The sequence below is a fragment of the Danio aesculapii genome, chromosome 16 (assembly GCF_903798145.1).
Source record: "Danio aesculapii chromosome 16, fDanAes4.1, whole genome shotgun sequence".
Lineage (NCBI taxonomy): Eukaryota > Metazoa > Chordata > Actinopteri > Cypriniformes > Danionidae > Danio > Danio aesculapii.
This window is the reverse complement of record NC_079450.1, coordinates 51839985-51860435: the sequence shown is the minus strand read 5'-3', so window position 1 is coordinate 51860435 and position 20451 is coordinate 51839985. Positions and strand designations below refer to the sequence as shown.

At 36.9% G+C, this 20451-nt stretch overlaps 1 protein-coding gene across 1 annotated transcript in view; it reads right to left on the bottom strand.

Moving 5' to 3' along the window:
- Positions 1 to 10368: 10368 nt before the first annotated feature.
- bckdhb (branched chain keto acid dehydrogenase E1 subunit beta) overlaps positions 10369 to 20451 on the bottom strand; it is a 106290-nt gene continuing 96207 nt past the window's right edge. Inside the window, exons 10-11 of the mRNA XM_056476038.1 lie at positions 11107 to 11254; positions 10369 to 10686 (exon numbers count right to left, since the gene is read on the bottom strand). Coding sequence (XP_056332013.1) covers positions 11114 to 11254 — 141 coding nt within the window. The 3' untranslated portion in view covers positions 10369 to 10686; positions 11107 to 11113. The remainder of the gene's footprint in view (positions 10687 to 11106; positions 11255 to 20451) is intronic.

The window sequence follows — 20451 nt, the reverse complement described above, 5'->3', positions numbered from 1 at the left end:
TTTCTGTGTGGAGTTTGCATGTTCTCCCCGTGTTGGTGTGGGTTTCCTCCGGGTGCTCCGGTTTCCCCCACAGTCCAAATGCATGCGCTATAGGGGAATTGAATAAACTAAATTGGCTGTAGTCTATGTTGTGAATTTGTGTGTATGGGTGTTTCCCAGTACTGGGTTGACACTGGAAGGTCATCCCCTGTGTAAAACATATGCTGGAATAGTTAACGGTTCATTCCACTGTGGTGACCCCTGATTAATAAAGGGACTAAGCTGAAGGAAAATGAATAAATATATTTTCCCTGTATAAAATGAATCAGTCTTTGAGCCATTCACCACATGTAGCTAGTTTAAGATTAGCTTTGAATACATTGGCTAAGCTGAACTGTAAGGTGTGTTTATAAATAATGCCACTGCAAATTATGCTTGCTTTATACTTTATATACATTTTCAATTCTGTTTCTGGTGTAAATGCCCATAAATTTAAAGGATTTGTTGTGAAGTTAGATGAACTAACATACTGAAGTTCTTGGAAAGCATGCTATTTGAAGCTTCATTTCTATACTTATAGAGTCTAAAACAGATGCTTGTACAGAAAATAATAAATCAAGCTTTCACTCATTTCATCTGCCATGTCAGATCTTAAATGAGCTGTTTGCGGTGCATGATGGCATTGTCTGCAAAAGATGTTTGATTTTTTTCTCAAACATTGGCCAAAACAAGTTACCTTGGAAGACGGCGTAATGTTCCTTCCTACCTTCTGGAAGAGTTTTAGTGTCAGGAGTGCTCGAGATGCTTTAAACTGGAAATTTGGAGCAGAAAAGCTGAAAATATGTGAACAGAAATGTGTACTAATTCCACATTTATGGCGGACCACCTTCAGACAGAAGCTCTCTCTTAACACACTATTCCTCACACACACAAACAAGCATGCACATAAACACCCACAGACACACATAGACACTCACAGACAGACACACACACACACACGTGCATAGCTGTTAGAGTTAAGGTGCCGCAGGCTTTCCCAAAGCAAACAGCTGCAAACCCTCAGCACAGGCTCCTGAAGAATGACATTCCTGGAGTGATTAACCCAAATATGAGACTCAGACTGAGAGCTGCAGAAGTGTGAGGACGCAGTGTTGTCCAGATCACAGACACACATCTGCTGAAACACAGAGCCCGACCAGCGGCCCTGGAGAAACATAAAAACAAAATCACCCATGCACGAGCAATTAAATATACGACTCTCTGGCTCGGAGCATTAGCAGCAGCCTTTTAATTGTACATTACCGCTGTTCAAATGTCAAACGTTAAAATCCCTCGCAACTTTTGTAGCGCTTTTAGGCTGTGTGAGAAATCAAAACCATGCAAATTAACATGAGCAATTTGCCCAATTACAGAGCAGCAGAAGCGCTCCTGCTTTCTAATTTAGATGTAGAAATATAAAGTCTGCAAGCAGCGACATTTCTCAGAGATGTTGTGCTTTCTAAAGTTTTAGGGCCCTACATACACCCGGAACAATAAGAGGCAAGGCATGTTTGGCGCGATTTGTTGCTATTTTCAGAACAGTGCAGCTTTAATTTTTAAGTTTTGCGCTATGTTTAAATAGCAAATCTACTTTGTGGACTCGTTGTTGTGCAGGTCTATAAAGGAGGTGTGTTAAGGCGCATTGTTGTTGTGTTGCTATTTTGAGGAACTAAAATAGACCACGGCGTTGACCAACTAAAAGTTGGTCTGAAGTCCAGCGCAAACCGTGTTAGTTATGTGTTATTAGTTTTGGAGACGTATGCTTCACCATATGGGGCATAAGAACAGGACTGTTTGGATATGACACTTTTTTTGACCACACTTTGTTATTATTGTTAATTTATTCATTTGCTGGAAATTAGAACTGAATTTAGTGAAACTGCGAGTGTTTACAAATGTTGAGTCCCGTAAAGGAGCTCCATATGTTTTGTGTTTACCTTATAATAAAATTGTTGCATGTCCGCCAGTTCCAGCCTCAGAATGAGTGAATTCTATATATTTTTTGTAAATTACGGTAGCATTCGGAAAAAACAAAACACCTGCAAAGAAACTCGATACAGAGGAACATAACATAGTGCCAGCTAGTGTTTCAGAAGTGTTATTGCAGAGCAACTCAAGCAGCACGCAGAAGTATAAATGCACCACTATGCGCAAGGTATGCGTCGTGGGTCACGCCGATCGCTCAACGCAGAAGTATAAACCAGTATAAAAGTCATCATGAACTCCATGCATTCTTTTTCAAAGAGTGTGCATTTGAATAATCTTCGTATAAATGTATTGCTTTATTATTACCATTATTATTGTTTATTTATTAAATTGATCTAACATTAAGCCATTTGAAGTGCAGTACTGGTTTAATCCAGAAGAACAATGCATTTAAGACATTATTCATTAATAGTTTTAAAATACAGGGCTGTTTGATTCTGATTGGTTGACAAACCATTCTTCAAAGTGGACTGCGTTCAGTCCCAAAAAAAGTTGAAAATTTTATTTTATTTTTTTACATTTTTTAACGTCTGATGATGTAGGAGTTGCAACTATGGCAGCTGAGAAAGACATTTGTTTTCAAAACAACACATCAAAAAACATGTTAAAAAATGTTATTGGATTTGATGTCAATTGACTATAACTTGATGTCAAAATGACATCTATTTGACATCTAACATTGGCATCAAAAGACAGCCCTGTAATCAATATTTAACGTTAATCTCAATTTGATGTCATTTTTACATCAAGGTAGTTTACATGCGAGGATACAAAAATGCAATTTTGGTGGTCAAAAGGCCATCAGTGTGTGGATGTCAAATAGACGTCAAGGTTTTGACATAAAATATTCTTTCATTCTCCTTCGGCTTAGTCTCTATTGCAGAAGTCACTACAGCAAAATGAACCGCCAACTACTTCGGCGTATGTTTTACACAGCGGATGCCCTTCCAGCCACAACGCAGCACTGGGAAACACCCATACACTCTCACATTCACACACTATGGCCAGTTTATTCAATTTTCACTTTAGCGCGTCTTTGGACTGTGGGGGAAACTAAAGCACCCGGAAGAAATCCACGCCAACACACGAAGAACATGAAAACTCCACACAGAAATGCCTACTGACCCAACTGGGGCTCAAACCAGCGACCTTCTGTTAAGAAATCCAAAATTATGCTTTGTTATTAGCAATGTAGGCTGCAGATGTTGAAGAGATCAGACCTACAATCATTTGTATAGACAAAACCGTCCATAAAATAAATAACTATTTTATATGTATTGTAAGAAATGTGGGAAAAAAATTATTCTGGTGAAATTTTCCATGCACAATTTGATTGGATAGGAATCCTGAGTCTCTACTTAGCCAATCACCATAGACAAGTAAAAATAAACATATAGAGTGATGACTGCAGGTTGAAGGACAATAGCACAGTAAAAGCACCAAAAAAGCTAATTAAATTACTGTAATCTGAGGAAATACTGTATTGAGCACTATTTGTCATTCATTACCTTACAGCACTGGCTGTGTTTAGCATCTGTCACTGCAGTCTCATGCGTTTGACGGCCAGTGCTGAGTATTGACAGATTGTTTCTTTCTTTGTCCTTTCAACATAGAATTTTCCCAAAAGCCGCACAGAGCTCTAAATATGAGTCTTGGCTGTTCTAATTAGAGACTGAGTTCCCTCGCTGGGCACAGAGTCACATCAGCCCGGCTAAATATGAAAACCAACACGTGACATTCAGTGAAAGAATAAACAAACAGTGTATAAAAAAACTGTTTTCTTTCATCTCAGCAGGTTTGCAGTCCTCACTTTAATGGCTTTTAGTAGATGTGAGTGTAGCCTTCATGTTTGTAGTGTAGTTTTGTTTTATTTGTCTATTGCGTAAATATAGCTGGATGATTTATTTTTGTAGAGTTACAGTCTTTAATTTGCTAAACAGTTATCAGTCTACTAGAGCTGAAGGATGAATTAAATACGTCAAAAACCAAAGAATCAACAGAACTGGGTTATGAGCAAGCTCTTGGGCTTAATACAATAAAAATACAATACTATTTTTTGCTGCTGGTTGTAATCTGAGGTCCAACGTTGACCGGTGTTGCTTTATTGGGATTTTAAAAATCTTTTAAACATTTTTTATTATTTAGATTCATGAAGACTGTTGTTTAACATGCTACAAATTCACTTAAAGAGACAGTTCACACAAAAATGAAAATCTCATCATTTACTTACTCTTAAATTTTTAGAAATGTCTTCTGTTGAATGCAGCTTTTTTTCCACATTTGTATACAAAATCGTTAAATTATACATTGAGCACATCACCATTTTTGTCAGAAAGCATATTTCTAAAGGTGCTGTTGACTTGAAGTTTTGGTAACAAACAACCAAAGAATTCCATATATGCAAAGAAAACAATATTAATTAGTTTACAAATGAAGTTATGTGTAATAAAATGAAATGACACAGAAAAAAGTATTGAACACATAAAGAAAGGAAGGTGTAGAAAGGCAGTGAAAGCCCAGACAGCAGCTGAAATCTCTCAGTAGTTCTTCGGCAACCCTCTGCCCTTCATCAATGGAAATGAATATCAGCTGCTTCAGTCCAACATCTACATTAGCAGGAGGATGAAGATGAAGCCATGGTGGACATTTCAGCAAGGAAATGATCCAAAACACAGCCAAGCAAACTCTCAAATGCTTTCAGAGAAAGAAAATCAAGCTGTAGAATGGCCCAGCCAATCACCTGACCTGAATCCAATAGAAAGTACAAAATAAAGCTCAGATTTGATAGACGAGACCCACAGAACCATCAAGATTTTTACACTCTGTGATAAACTCACACCTGAGCAATGCATGTGACTTCATTCTCCATATGAGAGGCGTCTTTAAGCTGCCATCATTAAAAATACTTTATATAAAGTATTAAACGCAAGGACTTTTTCCTTGTTTTTCAGATTTTTTATAATTTTTTTATTTTTATGTTTGTATTGTTTGGGTTTTTACCAAAATCTTAAATTCCAGGTCAACAGCTCCTTTAGAAATATTATTCCCAGGAAAAAAAACATGGCGGCATAATACTTAATTTCCCCACTCAATATATATTTATAAACATCATATAATTATAAATAGTTATTAAAAATAATGATTTTTGGGATACAAATAAACCTGAAATGCGAAAATAGTATTCATGTATGTAATGCATTATGAGGGTTTAAGAGTTACAAAGTTGCACCAAAAAATTAATGAGTTGTATAACTAATGAACGTTTATATTTAAATGAAGTTTGGTTATGAAGGTTTTCTCAAATTTGGGAAACTATTAATACTGCACATCCTACTGAAACATCAGTCATGAAGTATTAATGGTTCTATTTGTTATAATCCATGTTCAGTTCAGAAGTGCAGCTCTTTTAATCCAGTGCTATAAGGCACAGCGGGGAGATCTGTTTTGGCAGAACAGCGCCACACTGAATATTGCAAGAAAATAGTTTCCACATGTATCATTATTATGATTTGATTTGCCTGCAGTGACATCAGGCACTCTCAAAATTACACGTACATTTCAGGCATTTACCATCAACTTTCCTTAAACTGGAAAAATGGATAATTTACTGCAAACTGAATCCATTGTAAAATCTGATGTAAAATAGTGCAAATTGTTTAAATGTGATTCTTGATTCTGTTACTAATTGTTGTTTCACTTATTCAAGTTTTCAAAATATAACAGAGTTAACTTGTTCCACTATACTTAGTGTAGAATCATGTTTTAGAGCAGGTCCAGATCTGATCTGCAGCTCCCGTTTACACTGCTGTCTGGACTTGTTCTGCTTCCACTGACAGAATCGACTCTCCATCTGAATGTGTGTTTTGTTTCTATCCTGAGAGAATGACGAGAGCTTCCCCTCATCATGTTTTGCTGACTGACCTCAAATGACTCTCCAAACTCAAACTTCAACACCTTCCACCCCCGCTGAACTGAAGAAAGAAACTCGCAGCTAAGGCTGTTCATTTTGTTTTCCACAAATACTATAGTATTTTTAAGCTAATTTAGATAGAACATAATAAATTCACAGTGTTTTTGAATATTACTACAGTAAATTTCAATGTGGTCATTTGGTGTGGTAATTTTACTACACTACTTAAAAAACACGCCAATAATGCTAATTGATGTAAGAAACATTGGGCCCATGACAATCTGCATTTGTATGATGTTATTATTAGTAGTAGTGTTTTTTTATATGCATATTTATATTTGTTTGAATTAAAACAAGTTGTCCACCTGTCGGGTTTTGGAGACATATGCATCACCTTATGGGGCATAAGAATAGGACTTGTGTTTGGACACAACTTTTTTGAACACACTTCGTTATTATTGCTGGCAATTAGAACTGAATTTAGAAGTAGTTTTGAAACAAATCTTTGTGCTTAACAAATGAAATTAAATATGTCGGCTAAAGGATGTCTTCAGTGTAGTGCATACAACACCGTTTCCTTACCTCACGAAAGTAAAGGAGTAAAGTAAAGAGTAAAAACTTTGGATAAAAGTGTCTACTAAATGAGTAAATGTAAATGATTTCTCTGTATGGAGTTTATCCATATATGAAGTTTATTTGGCAAAACCAATAACTCAATATTTAGTCATTTTCAGATATCATGTTTCTATCTTGTGCATTGAAGAGTGCAATTGCAAAAAATTTAAATTATTCATGGAAATGACTAAAACTAGAGCTTGTTAGTCATGTTAGTTCGTTAACAGCAATTCGTAACTTTTTGATTTAGTGGCTAATTCATATGAATTCGTACAATCTCATATGTATAATTTAGTACGACTTGCTCATCTCCCAATGATGGTTGGGTTTAGGAGTGGGGTTTGTTGCCACAACTTCTTTTAAAAATCGAACATTTTAGCCACTAAATTAGCCATTAAACTGACAAAATGTTAACTAGTTATGTTTCCTGGTGAGATCAGGCTGTTTTTAGTAGGAACAAAAACTTGACTCTATCTCTGTTTGTAAGGCATAAAAACACAAGCGTTTAAGATTTACTTCAACACGTGTTGCTGAGTTATTTTATTGTGCTTTTGACTGTGTCATCTGTCATCCAAATCCACTATCTGAAACGGCTTTGCTTTCTGGCGGATGTGGCGAATTCCTCTTTTTAGCCTTTTGTCACTTTCGGCATTCAGTCAGTCCGTTTGTAATGGATAAAGCTCATGTCTCTGCTCTTCCTGAAAATCCGAGAATCCCATCAGATCCCATGTCTTTCAGCCCAGATCCTGAAGTGTGTGTCATTTTAAAGCACACTTCATTTATAATCACACTCATCGTCGTCGCATGCGCATAAAACTAGATCTAATGCAGGCTGTTTCTCAACACAAGCGCTGTATTTCACTTCTACCCTTTCCCATTGTCTCTGTGAAAATGTTTAACTTGATTTAAAACACTAAGAGCCCACATGTCTCTTTCAGCTAAAATAAAATCCCCTTCAAGTAAAGTGTTACCGAATTACCACAACAGATGAAATTCTTTACTAGAGTATGGTTGAAAAACAAACATTACTATAGTATTTATTTCACAAGGAAGCATTTGCTGCACTTACTGTGTACCAGGAAATCCTCATTAGTTGAGATTAAACATGGCATCTTTTTTTTTGGACCAAGTAAATGTGCAGTGGGTATGGAAAGTATTCAGAACCCCTAAATGTTTCACTCTGTTATACTACAGCCATTTGCTGAAATCATTTAAGTTCCTTTTTTCCTCAATGTACACACAGAACCCCATATTGACAGAAAAACACAGAATTGTTGACAGATTTATTAAAAAACAGAAACTGAAATATCACATGATCCTAAGTATTCAGAGCCTTTGCTCAGTATTTAGTAGAAGCACCCTTTTGATCTAATACAGCCATGAGTCTCTTTGGGAAAGATGCAACAAGTTTTTAAATTTGGGGATCCTCTGCCATTCCTCCTTGCAGATTCTCCAGTTCTGTCAGGATGGATGGTAAACATTGATGGACAGCCATTTTAGGTCACTCCAGAGATGCTCAATTGGGTTTAAGTCAGGACTCTGGCTGGGCCATTCAAGAACAGTGACGGAGTTGTTGTGAAGTCACTACTTTCGTTATTTTAGCTGTGTGCTTAGGGTCATTGTCTTGTTTGAAAGTAAACCTTCAGCCCAGTTCGAGTTCCTGAGCACTCTGGAGAAGGTTTTTGTCCAGGATATCCCTGTACTTGGCAGCATTCATCTTTCCCTCAAATGTAACTGGTCGTCCTGTCCCTGCAACTGAAAAACACCCCACAGCATGATTCTGCCATCACCATGGTTCACTGTTGGGATTGTACTGACAGGTGATGAGCAGTGCCTGGTTTGCTCCACACACCGATTACAATTAAAGCCAAAAAGTTCTATTTTGATCTCAGCAGACCAGAGAATCTTATTTCTCACCATACTAAACTGTTGGCAGGCTGTCATGTGTAACTCATTGTAATGTTTTACAAATGAGAATCAGGTTCAAGCATCTGATTTATGCAAAAAAAATCATAATCCACACACACAAACACACTTCTGCAGTTTAAATTGATGCATTTGGCAGGTGTTTTCACCCAAAGCAGTTGTCATGTTGTAAAAGTAAGAGATATAGTGCTGACTGACTGATGTTTACAGACGCTGTCAAATGAGCGGGAAAGAATGAGGATTAGATGCAGAGAAAATGCCGTTGACTTGAATAACCCCCTGTCCTTGCTGCGGTTCATTACATTATCTTCTGCTTGATTTTTGAGGTATGTTATTAAATGGCTTGAATTTCTTTATGATTTGCGCATAATGAAAAATTCACTAAATGAATATTTTCTCCACTCACTTATGCCATTCCAAATGCTCTCCACAGAACATACGTCAGGCATTTATTAATCCGTTTTATTTATTTGCCGAGCAGCTGGGTCATCGCCAGAAATATCCATCAAACATTCTGCTGTTCTGCAGAAATGAGGAGCATCTGAGCAAGTTTCTACACTCGATTTTATTGGTTATATTAAATTATGGCAATCAAAAGGTTTGTCCTATAATTGATATATCTTTTTTTGACATTGTGAAGTACTTTGGTCATAGATGGTTGTTTTTAAATGCGCTATATAAATAACATTGAATTTAATTTAACTGAATATCATGAAATGAGACCTTCTGTAGGTATAATTTGCATTTAACATTACATTATTTGTGTGAAGTTATTAAAATGATCTCCTAATAGTTCATAATAATAGAAATTAATCATTAAAATTGTGTAATATATTCATTCATTCTTCTTCAGCTTAGTCCCTTTATTCATCAGGGGTCGCCACAGCAGAATGAACCGCCAACTCATCCAGCATATGTTTTACACAGCAAATGCCCTTCCAGCAGCAACCTTGCACTGGAAAACATCCATACACACTCATTCACACACATACATTACGGCCAATTTAGTTTATTCAATTCACCTATAGCGCATGTCATTGGACTGTGGGGGAAACTGGAGCACCCGGAGAAAACCCAAGCAAATATGGGAAGAACATGCAAACTCCACACAGAAATGCCAACTGACCCAGCTGAGACTCGAATCAGCAACCTTCTTGCTGTGAGGCAACAGTGTTAACCACTGAGCCACAGTGTCGCCCCTGCAATATACTATTATTATTATATATTAATAACAATGTAAAAATAATTAGTTAATAACTAAATAATTATCTAAAATTATTATTATCATCAAATTAAAAGGTTTATAAAACCCATGAAAAATGTGATTATTCCTTCAAATAAATGTATTGATTTTTTTACTCTCATGTTTACAGCAGTACTTAACATGTGTAAACTATTGGACAGATTACTGTGAAAAATACGGCACTTTCTGAAATGGAGGAACACTGAAAAATTAGAAACGTCACAAACTATTTACATAATCTTGACTTTTCATTTATTCACACAAAGTTTGCTTCATTTCTCTGGTACTCTGCCTTGTACAGCTAATTTAAAAAAAATCAACCCAGGCTCATTCGGAATACATACCCCAGTTTTCATTTCTGAAGAGCGCCAAATACGTCCCAGGAGCTATGTTTTTTTTTGCAGTTTTTGTTTTTGTGAATCCACCAGAGGCCGCGATGTACAATTTTCAGATCTCAAATTTCTCTCGCGAGTGCCATTCGTGCCTGCTGTTCGCCCCGTAGCGTTTGTTTTAAAGAAATGCAGCCATACAGTGCTCTGGTTACATCATTTGTAATCTCCAGAAATGTATATATGGTGACCTTTTTAAAAGAGCCTGTTGAAAAAAGTATGACTAGATTCTTTTCCCGTTTCCTTCATTATAGAAATCATCGGACCGTAAACAAGGAAACTCAATTAGAGATTATTTATTGAATTAAAACAGATTTTACAAACATTTTGGTGAACACAGTATATTTATCAACTCACTCACACACACAAAATCAGTATAGTTTAATAACAAAACAACTAGATGAAGACGGTGACATTCAGGTAACAGTGGAGACAGAAGAGCAGTACACATGTGTGACACACACACACATGATAGTGTTCAGAAACATGATCAATGATGTTTATGATGTCGGACCAGTGACATCATCTACAGTATGAGTTTACTGTGGGGTCACCGGCCTGATCAGAGATGAAGACCAGTTTTTCTTTATCTGGGCTGCCTGTGAAAACACATACACACACCAGAGAGAGAAAGAGAGACACATGAAAACGGTGACAATATTTACATTTAGAAGAAATAAACATCCAAAGCTCGCAGTTTGCCACTTCCGCAAAAATGGATTAACGATTTTTGTGACATCATACTTCAAATGCTCCAATCAAATGCTCTCTACTGTCTGACCTGCCTCGCACCCCCTTTATATCTCTTCTGATTTGATGCGCTTGATCTCAAGCACTTTCGCTGATAAAACAAAACACTATTGGCTGCTTTATTTTTAAATGAGGAGGGGCTACTATATGTCACACCCTCTCTTCATGTTTCAGTTGAGATTATGTCAAACATCGAATAAAAAACACACTTCACAGGATCTTTAAATCTGATTGGTTCACATGTTGTGTGTGTGACGGCTAAAGCGCACCTGTGTTTCAGTAGTTGATCATTCTCTTGACGGCCTCAAAGCACTTCCACTTGTCCGGGATGTAGAAAGGCTCAAAGATGTGAGGGAATGGTGTATCGTATCCACAAACCCTGCTGATGGGAGCCTCCAGATTGAGGAAACACTCCTCCTGCACAAACACACACATATCCGTTTATAATCCACATACCATACAGACTATACAAAACCATTTGTACACTGATAAACACTGAAGAAAAGCTTTAGATTAGAGGTGGCCAAAGTTGGCCAATGATAATCTTGGTTTGGCCCACCATCCCATCTGAAGAGAGGGAATGCTTTCGACAGAGACGTCATTTCGAATTGAATGTAACCTTTTGTTTCTTTGTTTGAGGAGCTACAATAAAATTAAATGTTTCATTTAAACGTTGTTAATGAATCAGACTTAAAATGTAAATACAGTCACTTCACAGATGCACAAGACATCGGCGAGCAAATCAAAGTAAAGGCAGGAGCAGCTTGACTAGTGTATACAACATTGAACTCCATGGTGTTATAAATGGGATTGTGTTTTTACTATAATAAGTAGGGTCGGGGCGATGTCAACCAATTTGGCATCGTACAATGTCTAATGTAAAATATCGTGATGGATGATGGCATCGATGCCGTAGGCGGTGGTGAATTAATTATTTACGAATAATTAATGAATTCATAACGAATGAATTATTTGTAGCCTACCGTTTCAACTACCTGACCCGCATTGTCTTTGTTTTACCCATAACCAAATTATAAATAAATAAAGATAAGTTACACACAAACTACCACCTGTCAATCACTTTTCCTGCGGGGCATGAATAGGCAGAGTGATCTGTGTGTCGTTATAATGGTGACGACGAAGTTGTTTGATTAAAAAAGGTGCACAACCAACAGCAACCAACCAACAGTATCTGAGGTTTTCGCTAAAATTACTAAGTACTAACGTAAAAGCGAAAGATTGAAGCAGTGTATTGCCACTGTGACACGTTACCTGATAGATTCAAAAGACTGAAGAGTCGTCGGCTCAGCATCGTGATGTCTATCGGCCATCATTGATGGACTATGGTATCGTCTATCGACCCAAGCCTGATAAGTTTATTATAAAATGTTAAAAATTATACTGGATCATTAATTAACGTTTTAATGCGACATTTTCTAGTTATTTTTAAATAATACACAAATAAATTTAAAATTACCCATGGCAAATTTAATGTACTGCGATTTGGTATCTTTAACTTTGACCCACAGCCCTCAATCAAGTTTGGTTTTTAACCCTTATTTAAGAAAAGGTTTGGGCACCCATGCCTTAAATAAATCTAGGGGGTGCTCAATTATAGAAAAAAAAGTGGGTAGCGTGGGTAGCACAATCACCTCACAGCAAGAATGTCGCTGGTTCGAGCCCTGGCTGGGCCAGTTGGCATTTCTGTGTGAAGTTTGCATGTTCTCCCCGTGTTGGCGTGGGTTTCCTCCGGGTGCTCCCGTTTCCCCCTCAAGTCCTAAACATGCTGTATAGGTGAACTGGGTATGCTAAATTGTTCGTAGTGTATGTGTGTGGATGAGTGTGTATGGATGGTTCCCAGTGATGGGTTGCAGCTGGAAGGGCATCCGCTGCGTAAAACACATGCTGGATAAGTTGGCGGTTCATTCCGCTGTGGTGACCCTTGATTAATAAAGGGACTAAGCTTAAAAGAAAATGAATGAATGAATGATGACGCTTCAAGCACGAGTGACTTACATATTAAGTCAATGCAAAGAGAATAGACATTGTGCAGCGCTATTGGTGCAAATGAAGCAGTGTGAATAACTCGATTCATGCAAATTGAGCCTTTTGTTTATTTTACGCGCTAATCGCTCGAGTTGGAAAATCTGAACTTTAGCGGACATTCGCACCTTGTAACCAATCAGAATCTTGCTCTTGTAGGGGTTTGATCATGATGTAGCGCATGTTGTTAGTGTCCAGAGGGGACAGCCAACACCGGACAACAGCTCATCAAACTGGGCCTGGCTCAGTCTGAAGCACTGCTATAAGCTTCCATCATCAAGGTATAGGTTCTGGAGGAGTTGAACTCACAGAGCTTGGTGCACCTCTGAAAGGATCTAGTGGACTCAGACACAACGCCAAACGAATATCTACGCTGGTTTTTAGCCCTCCTAAAGCACATAAACACAGCTACTCTCTCAATAAAATCCATGTTAGCAACAAAGCTACAGTCACTGGGCAAACTACCTATATTATGACACAAATCCACATCATATGTAAGTGAATTGAACACGCGAATGAATCAAGTAAGCTCAAAATGTTCATGTGTCTATTTATTTGTGCATTCCGTGTCTGGTGTGAACACAGCATAAGACTGAAGTGCTTTATTCTGTGATAATAACTAGCCGGATATACTGTACATCACACTTAGTATATGGCTACTTTTCACAAAACTAAACAATTAAAAAAGATTAATTTGAGCTTTAGTAATTAACAAATTTATTAACTATTATTCACAGCAACGAGCTTGGTTTTCCTCACAGTCTAAAGACATACAGTACAGGTGTATGAGTGTGTCTGAGTGTGAATGGGTGTTTCCCTGTGATGGGTTGCAGATGGAAGGGCATCCGCTGTGTAAAACATGTGCTGGATAAGTTGGCAGTTCATTCTGCTGTGGCGACCCCTGATTAATAAAGGGACTAAGCCGAAGGTAAATGAATGAATACTCACTAATGACCACGAGGGATTGTAGTACCTGGATGAGTCTGTGTTATTAGTATAATCAGTAGTTTTCTTAAAAATGACAAATTAGGATGTCACAGTAGACCAATCAGAATCAAGTATTTGAGAGCAGTGTAATCATTTTTTTTACACTGTATAAATTTCATTTCATTACTTTAATATTAAAATTAACAAGATGTTGATGTCTTGATGTTGACTTCTGATTCTTGACAAATAATTTAACCCAACTGTTATCCATTTCCTAATATTCTACGCTTAAAAAACAATCCAAAAGCCAATGGAAAAATCATGTTGGCCTAGAAAAACACATCATCACGACAGCTCTTGATCAGGTCCATCAATATTCAATGCTGCGAAACCTCCAAACAAAGGGGGGAAAAGCCAAAGCACTGCTGAAATAAAAACATGCACGATCCAAATTCAAGAGCAACGTGATTAACAGTAACAAATGGAAAAGCTGAGTGTTCGTCTTCAGCAGTGACCCGAAGGAGAGGCTTTCAATTTAAGCTTTTGAAAAGACATCAGGCCAAAAAAACCCTAACTGGAAGCCGAATAAGTCTGATTTCCAAATGACAAAACACTAAAAAACACCACACTCGTTTTCACAGAACCATCAAAACTCGTGCATTAAGGGATGGCTTAAAAGCTTTGACTAAACCTCTGAATCATGGCCACCATTGAGATGTACTGTCTGTGTCCAAAGAGTCTGAATGTGAACACAGAAAATGCATGAGCTAACTCTGGGTGAACTCTTCATCTGACTGCCTTTTCTGAAGTCACTGCAAAACAGCGACAGGCTTCATCTTTTCCTGCCACTCGTCACTTGATAGTTTTAGTTGTTTTCAAAAAACAATGGGCCATAATGGCTGTTAAACTAGGCTCTCCATAAGAAACGCAGCACAAACCGCTCATATTTTATATCTATTTCAAGCTACGAATGTTTGGATCACATATCAACAGAACAAAACAGAGATATGATCACAACCTGCAAATTGTAGGCACTTGGTATCCATATTCTGCACTTGCACCAGTTATTCTGTCATTTAAACCCTCATGTGCCTGTTAGAGCTCCAATTGGGTGATGTTTACATTTATCTTGAGGATATTCCTCAGAGATTTAGTCATTTCAGTTTATACTATTGCACTTGACCTGTACATTAGAATAGAAACTGTATAAACGAGTTATAGGTAGCACAGATTGTTATGGGTCAACAATGTTAACATTTGGCAGAAATCCATACATTTCTCCTTTCTGGTCATTCTTTCTCTGAATGAATTCTGTAGCACAGCCCAGGCATGTCTCATGTTGGTTAGAAACACTACAGTGTATATCTCATTGAATAATAATTATCAGGTTTATTTGGGCTAAGAAAAGGGGAAATTATCTAGCCCATGACCTGGTGGTAAATGGGAAATAGTTGGGGGGCCATCCCCTAATGGTGTTATGACATAAAAAATATCGATTAAGAGAACACTTCCCGACCATTCACAGGTTTTTTGGAAATCCGTGTTTTAGGTATATTACGGTAAGCCATAACGCATGTCCTGAGGGAATTACAGGACTTCTGGGTTTCCCAAAAATAAGATGATCAGTTTAAGTGTAGATCAGATTGTATATAAAATATATATATATATTAAGCTGTACAACTTTCATTTGGGTTACCTTCTTTATTAGGGCTCGCCACAGCGAAATAATCCAACCCCATCCATCTGGAAGAAGTTATATATGTACACACACAAACATATACGTGTACACACACACTACCAGTCAAATAATTATAAAAAGTAAGATTTGTTCATGTTTTTTTTTAAAGCCACTTGAATGAATGAATGAATTTATTTATTTAACAGGGACACGCACAAAAATTACATTAACCTCAAGAAGAAAGATGCATTGTGCCAGGCATTGTGGATTGCTATTTTCCACCTGCAGTCCCTGGACATGAAGGAGTTACTTCTGCTCACCAAAGCTGTGTTTATTTGAATGCAGTAAAAACTGATGTATATAAATGTATTTATAAGGTAAAAAAAGAAGATTGCATATAAAAGCTATTATTTTGAACTTTGTTTTTAACAAAAAAGAAAAAAATGTATAGAGAAAAGTCAAATATATCACAGTTTCTGCTCGATATGATTAAGCAAGACAAAAAGTGATGTTGTAGCTATAATAATTGATCATAATAGAACAGTAAATCAATATATTATAATGATTTGTGAAGGGATATGTGACACTAAAGACTGAAGTAGTGATGATGACAATTCACCAAAGACCTGATTAATAAATATATATAAATGTATAATTTACAAATACTGTATTTTTAATCAAATAAATGCAGTCTTTGTGAGCAGAATTGGCTTTTTAAAACATTAACAAAACTTACTGTTTCTAAACTTTCAACTTTTTACTTACAGTACATATATACATATATATCTATCTTATATCTACTGTATATCTACTGTTTTTTTTTTAGCTGAACCAGTTTAACTTTTAAACTGATCATCTCAACTCACATCAGTCAAACTGACTAAAAATATTAGTAAAACTTCACTGTAGGTGGCACGGTGGCTCAGTGGTTAGCACTGTCGCCTCACAGCAAGAACGTTGCTGGTTTGAGTCCCGGCTAGGCAAGTGGACATTTCTTTGTGGAGTTTGCATGTTCTCTCAGTGTTGGTGTGGGTTTCCTCCTGGTGCTCCGGTTTCCCCCACAGTCCAAACCCATGTGCTATAGGTGAACTGAATAAGCTAAATTGACTGTAGTGAATGAATGTGTATGTGAATGTGAGTGTATATTGGGTGTTGGGTTAAAGCTGGAAGGGCATCCGCTGAGTAAAACATGTGCTGGAATAGTTGGCGGTTCATTCCGTGGTTCATCCCACCATTTCGTTCCAAACAATCAATTTATGTTGGGACAACATGAAGAAATTAATTTATCTCATTAGTTTTAACAAATTCAAGTTGATTGAACATAAAACAATTAAGTTGTCCCCAAAAAAAATACACAAATTCTGTTGTTTCAGCTCATTTTCCATTAATTTTACAGTAATTTGGACAAACCGCAAATGTAATTTGAGTGTATAACTTACAAAAATGTAGTTGAAACCTGATTAACTTACTAAAATAAGTTAATGCAACATAAAAATATTTGTTGTCTTGACTTTTTGTCGTTAAGTAAAAAAAAAAAAATTCAGATTGTGTTCAATTTGTACAAAGTTGATCAAAAATGCTGGCGATGGTTGGCAACTTTTTAGTTTTTTTTAATGCTTGTGGGGAAAAAGAGTTAACGGTCTTTATGCTAGCTTTACATAAGAGACGGTATAAAGGCAGAAATGTGTTTTAGATTTGCGTCAGGAGCGTCTCTGCAGGTCCTGGATGCTGGAGTTGGTCAAACGCAGCCTGTCGTCCCTCCTGCTCGCCTACACATAATCACCGCTTTGGGATTTGATGTGGCACCATGAACCTAGTGCTTCTGTGGCTCAGAAATAGCTTTATCTACATGTGATGAGGCTGGATGGAAAGCGTGCGGGTTGAAAAGAGTCCAGAAAAGGACACATCAGGACATCTGCTGATAGACAGGAGTTATATTTAGATAAGCTAAATGCTTGTTCGCATAAGTTCACCCCAACATGTTCATGCAATGCATTAAAAAAAAAACAATGTTTCCCTGTGTACTCTCACACACTGTTGGTTTTGGCATTAATGTCCATTTATCTGCTTTACCGCCATCACTGAGATCTTCAAAGGTCGAGAAACAAAACTAATACACAACTAGGATTCTGATGGTGTCTTATTTTCATTAATTGCTGAAGCTTTTATAACAGTATCATCATGATATTGATCTTAAAAAAGTACTTTAACAGGTATAATATAAAAAAAAAAAACATTTTTATAGTGTATTGCTAAATATACACTCACCGGCCACTTTAATAGGTACACCTGTCAATCTGCAGGTTAATGAAAATTTCTAATCAGCCAATCACATGGCAGCAAGTCTATGCATTTAGGATTGTAGACATGGTCAAGACGATCTGCTGCATTTCAAACCGAGCATCAGAATGTGGAAGAAAGGGGATTTAAGTGACTTTAAACATTGGTGCCAGACGGGCTGGTCTGAGTATTTCAGAAACTTCTGGTCTACTGGGATTTTCACGCACATCCATTTCTAGGGTTTACAGAGAATGGTCAGAAAAAGAGAAAATATCCAGTGAGCGGCAGTTCTGTGGGCGCAAATGCCTTGTTGATGCCAGAGGTCAGAGGAGAATGGCCAGACTGGTTCCAGCCGATAGAAAGGCAACAGTGACTCAAATAACCACTTGTTACAACTGAGGTCTGCAGAAGAGCATCTCTGAACACACAACATGTCCAAGCTTGATGTGGATGGGATACAGCAGCAGAAGACCACACTGGGTGCCACTCCTGTCAGCTAAGAACAGGAAACTGAGGCTAGATTCGCATCATGGATGTGCAGCCGACAAATCTGCAGCAACTGTGGTCCAACGCGGTACTAGTAAGGTGTACCTAATAAAACAGGCGGTGCATGTACATGCTCAGAGTAAACAAATGTTTCAATCAAATTAAACTGTAAAAAGATGATAAAGTACACAATACCTAACCCCTTACACTTTACAGTAAAGTGCTATTAGCAAATGTTAGTTAATGCATAAAAATCAACAGTAGCTGTAATAAATCTGGCCATGAGTACTCTCCGCCGAGTGTTTCGAACATTTATACGTTTCTTTATTCTGTTGAACACAAAATATATTTTTGTTGAAAACCTCTAACCCTTGACTACTATAGTAAAAAAATAAAAACTGGAATTCGATGGTTACCGGTTTCCAGCTTTCTTCAAAATATCTCCTTTTGTGTTCAACAAACTAGTAAATGCTGCATAAATAACAACAGAGTTTTCATTTTTGGGTAAACTATCCATTTAATATTAGTTCAACTCAGTTTTATTACTTATCAACTCAAATGTATAAACTAAATTAATACATTATGCATTAACTAGGAAATGAACATCACCTAACACTAATAAAAGCTTTTGTAGTTTTCATCATGAGTTTATTTTAGTTTTAATTGTGTTAAAATAATTAAGTTTAGTTGAACTAATATGGGGCAGCACGGTGGCGCAGTGGGTAGATAGCACGATCGCCTCACAGCAAGAAGGTTGCTGGTTCGAGCCCCGGCTGGGTCCGTTGGCATTTCTACGTGGAGTTTGGATGTTCTCCCTGTGTTGGTGTGGGTTTTCTCTGGGTCTTCCGGTTTCCCCCACAAGTCCAAACACATGTGGTATGTAGGTATATTGGGTATACTACATAGTATGTAGTGTATACTACATAATATGTAGTGTATGTGTGTGAATAAGAGTGTTTCCCACTGATAGGTTGCGGCTGTAAGGGCATCTGTTGTGTAAAACATATGCAGGATAAGTTGGCGGTTCATTCCACTGTGGCGATCACTAATTTATAAAGAGACTAAGCCGAAAAGAAAATGAATGAATGAATGAACTAATATGAACTATTACCAGAGCAACACACCGGTGTGAGTGTGTAGTTTCATCTTACACATTTTAAGATCTGCCAGTGAAAATGTTTTATGTACTGATATGAAAAACCATGGCATTTTTTCCTCAGGTGTTCTATTAGCACTATTAGCACTGCTTTATGTACAGTCATGCTACAGTATATGTTGTTGTAGTGTAGTTTATTTGACATTTTTTATGCTGATAGGGAAAGATTTCAATATCATAGAGTGTTCTAACATTATATTACTGTCCTAACATTTTCACATGACTGTAATGCTGGGTTTCATTCATTTTTTTTTTCTTGTCTAAAAGGGGACGTGTGTACCTGCCAACCTGGAGCAAGAGCAAGACCAAACCTCTAAATGCTCTTACTGGAAAAGCAGGAGAACAGAGAAGTGCAGTCCAGTCCAAAGCCACTGCACGTGGACTAAGAAACAGGACGATTACTTCAATTTCACCAGGGGTATGAATCATTTTGGGCTTGATTTAATGAAATATACACCATTTGTCCTGTCACCATAAATAATTTGTGTTGTGCGATATATTGTGATAGAAATGATTGCGTGAAAACGTGATATTATTGTCATTTGGTCCCACTTAATATTACCGGTCAAAAGTTTGGGGTAAGTAGGATTTCTAAATGTTTTAAAATAAGCTTCTCCTGCTCACCAAAGCTGCATTTATTTAACCAAAAGTACAGCACACATTGTAAAATTGTGAAACGTTATTGCACTATAACATTATATGTATAAATAAAGTTATATAAATAACTGTTCTAAAGTAGTTTATAAGTTAATTTAGTAATTTATTCCAGTGATTTTAATGATGAATTTTCAGCTTCATTACTCCAGTGTTCAGTCTCTCATGATCCTTCAGGGATCACTCAAATATATATAATATATATAATATATATATATATATATATATATATATATATATATATAATTGGTTTTATTAGTAGTAGTAGTAGTATAATTATTAATGGTAATAGTAATAAAAGCAATAATGACTGGGGTACTAATTTAATTTTAAACTACATACAATAAAAAAACAATTATTTAACCTTTTTATAAATATTTAACTATTATT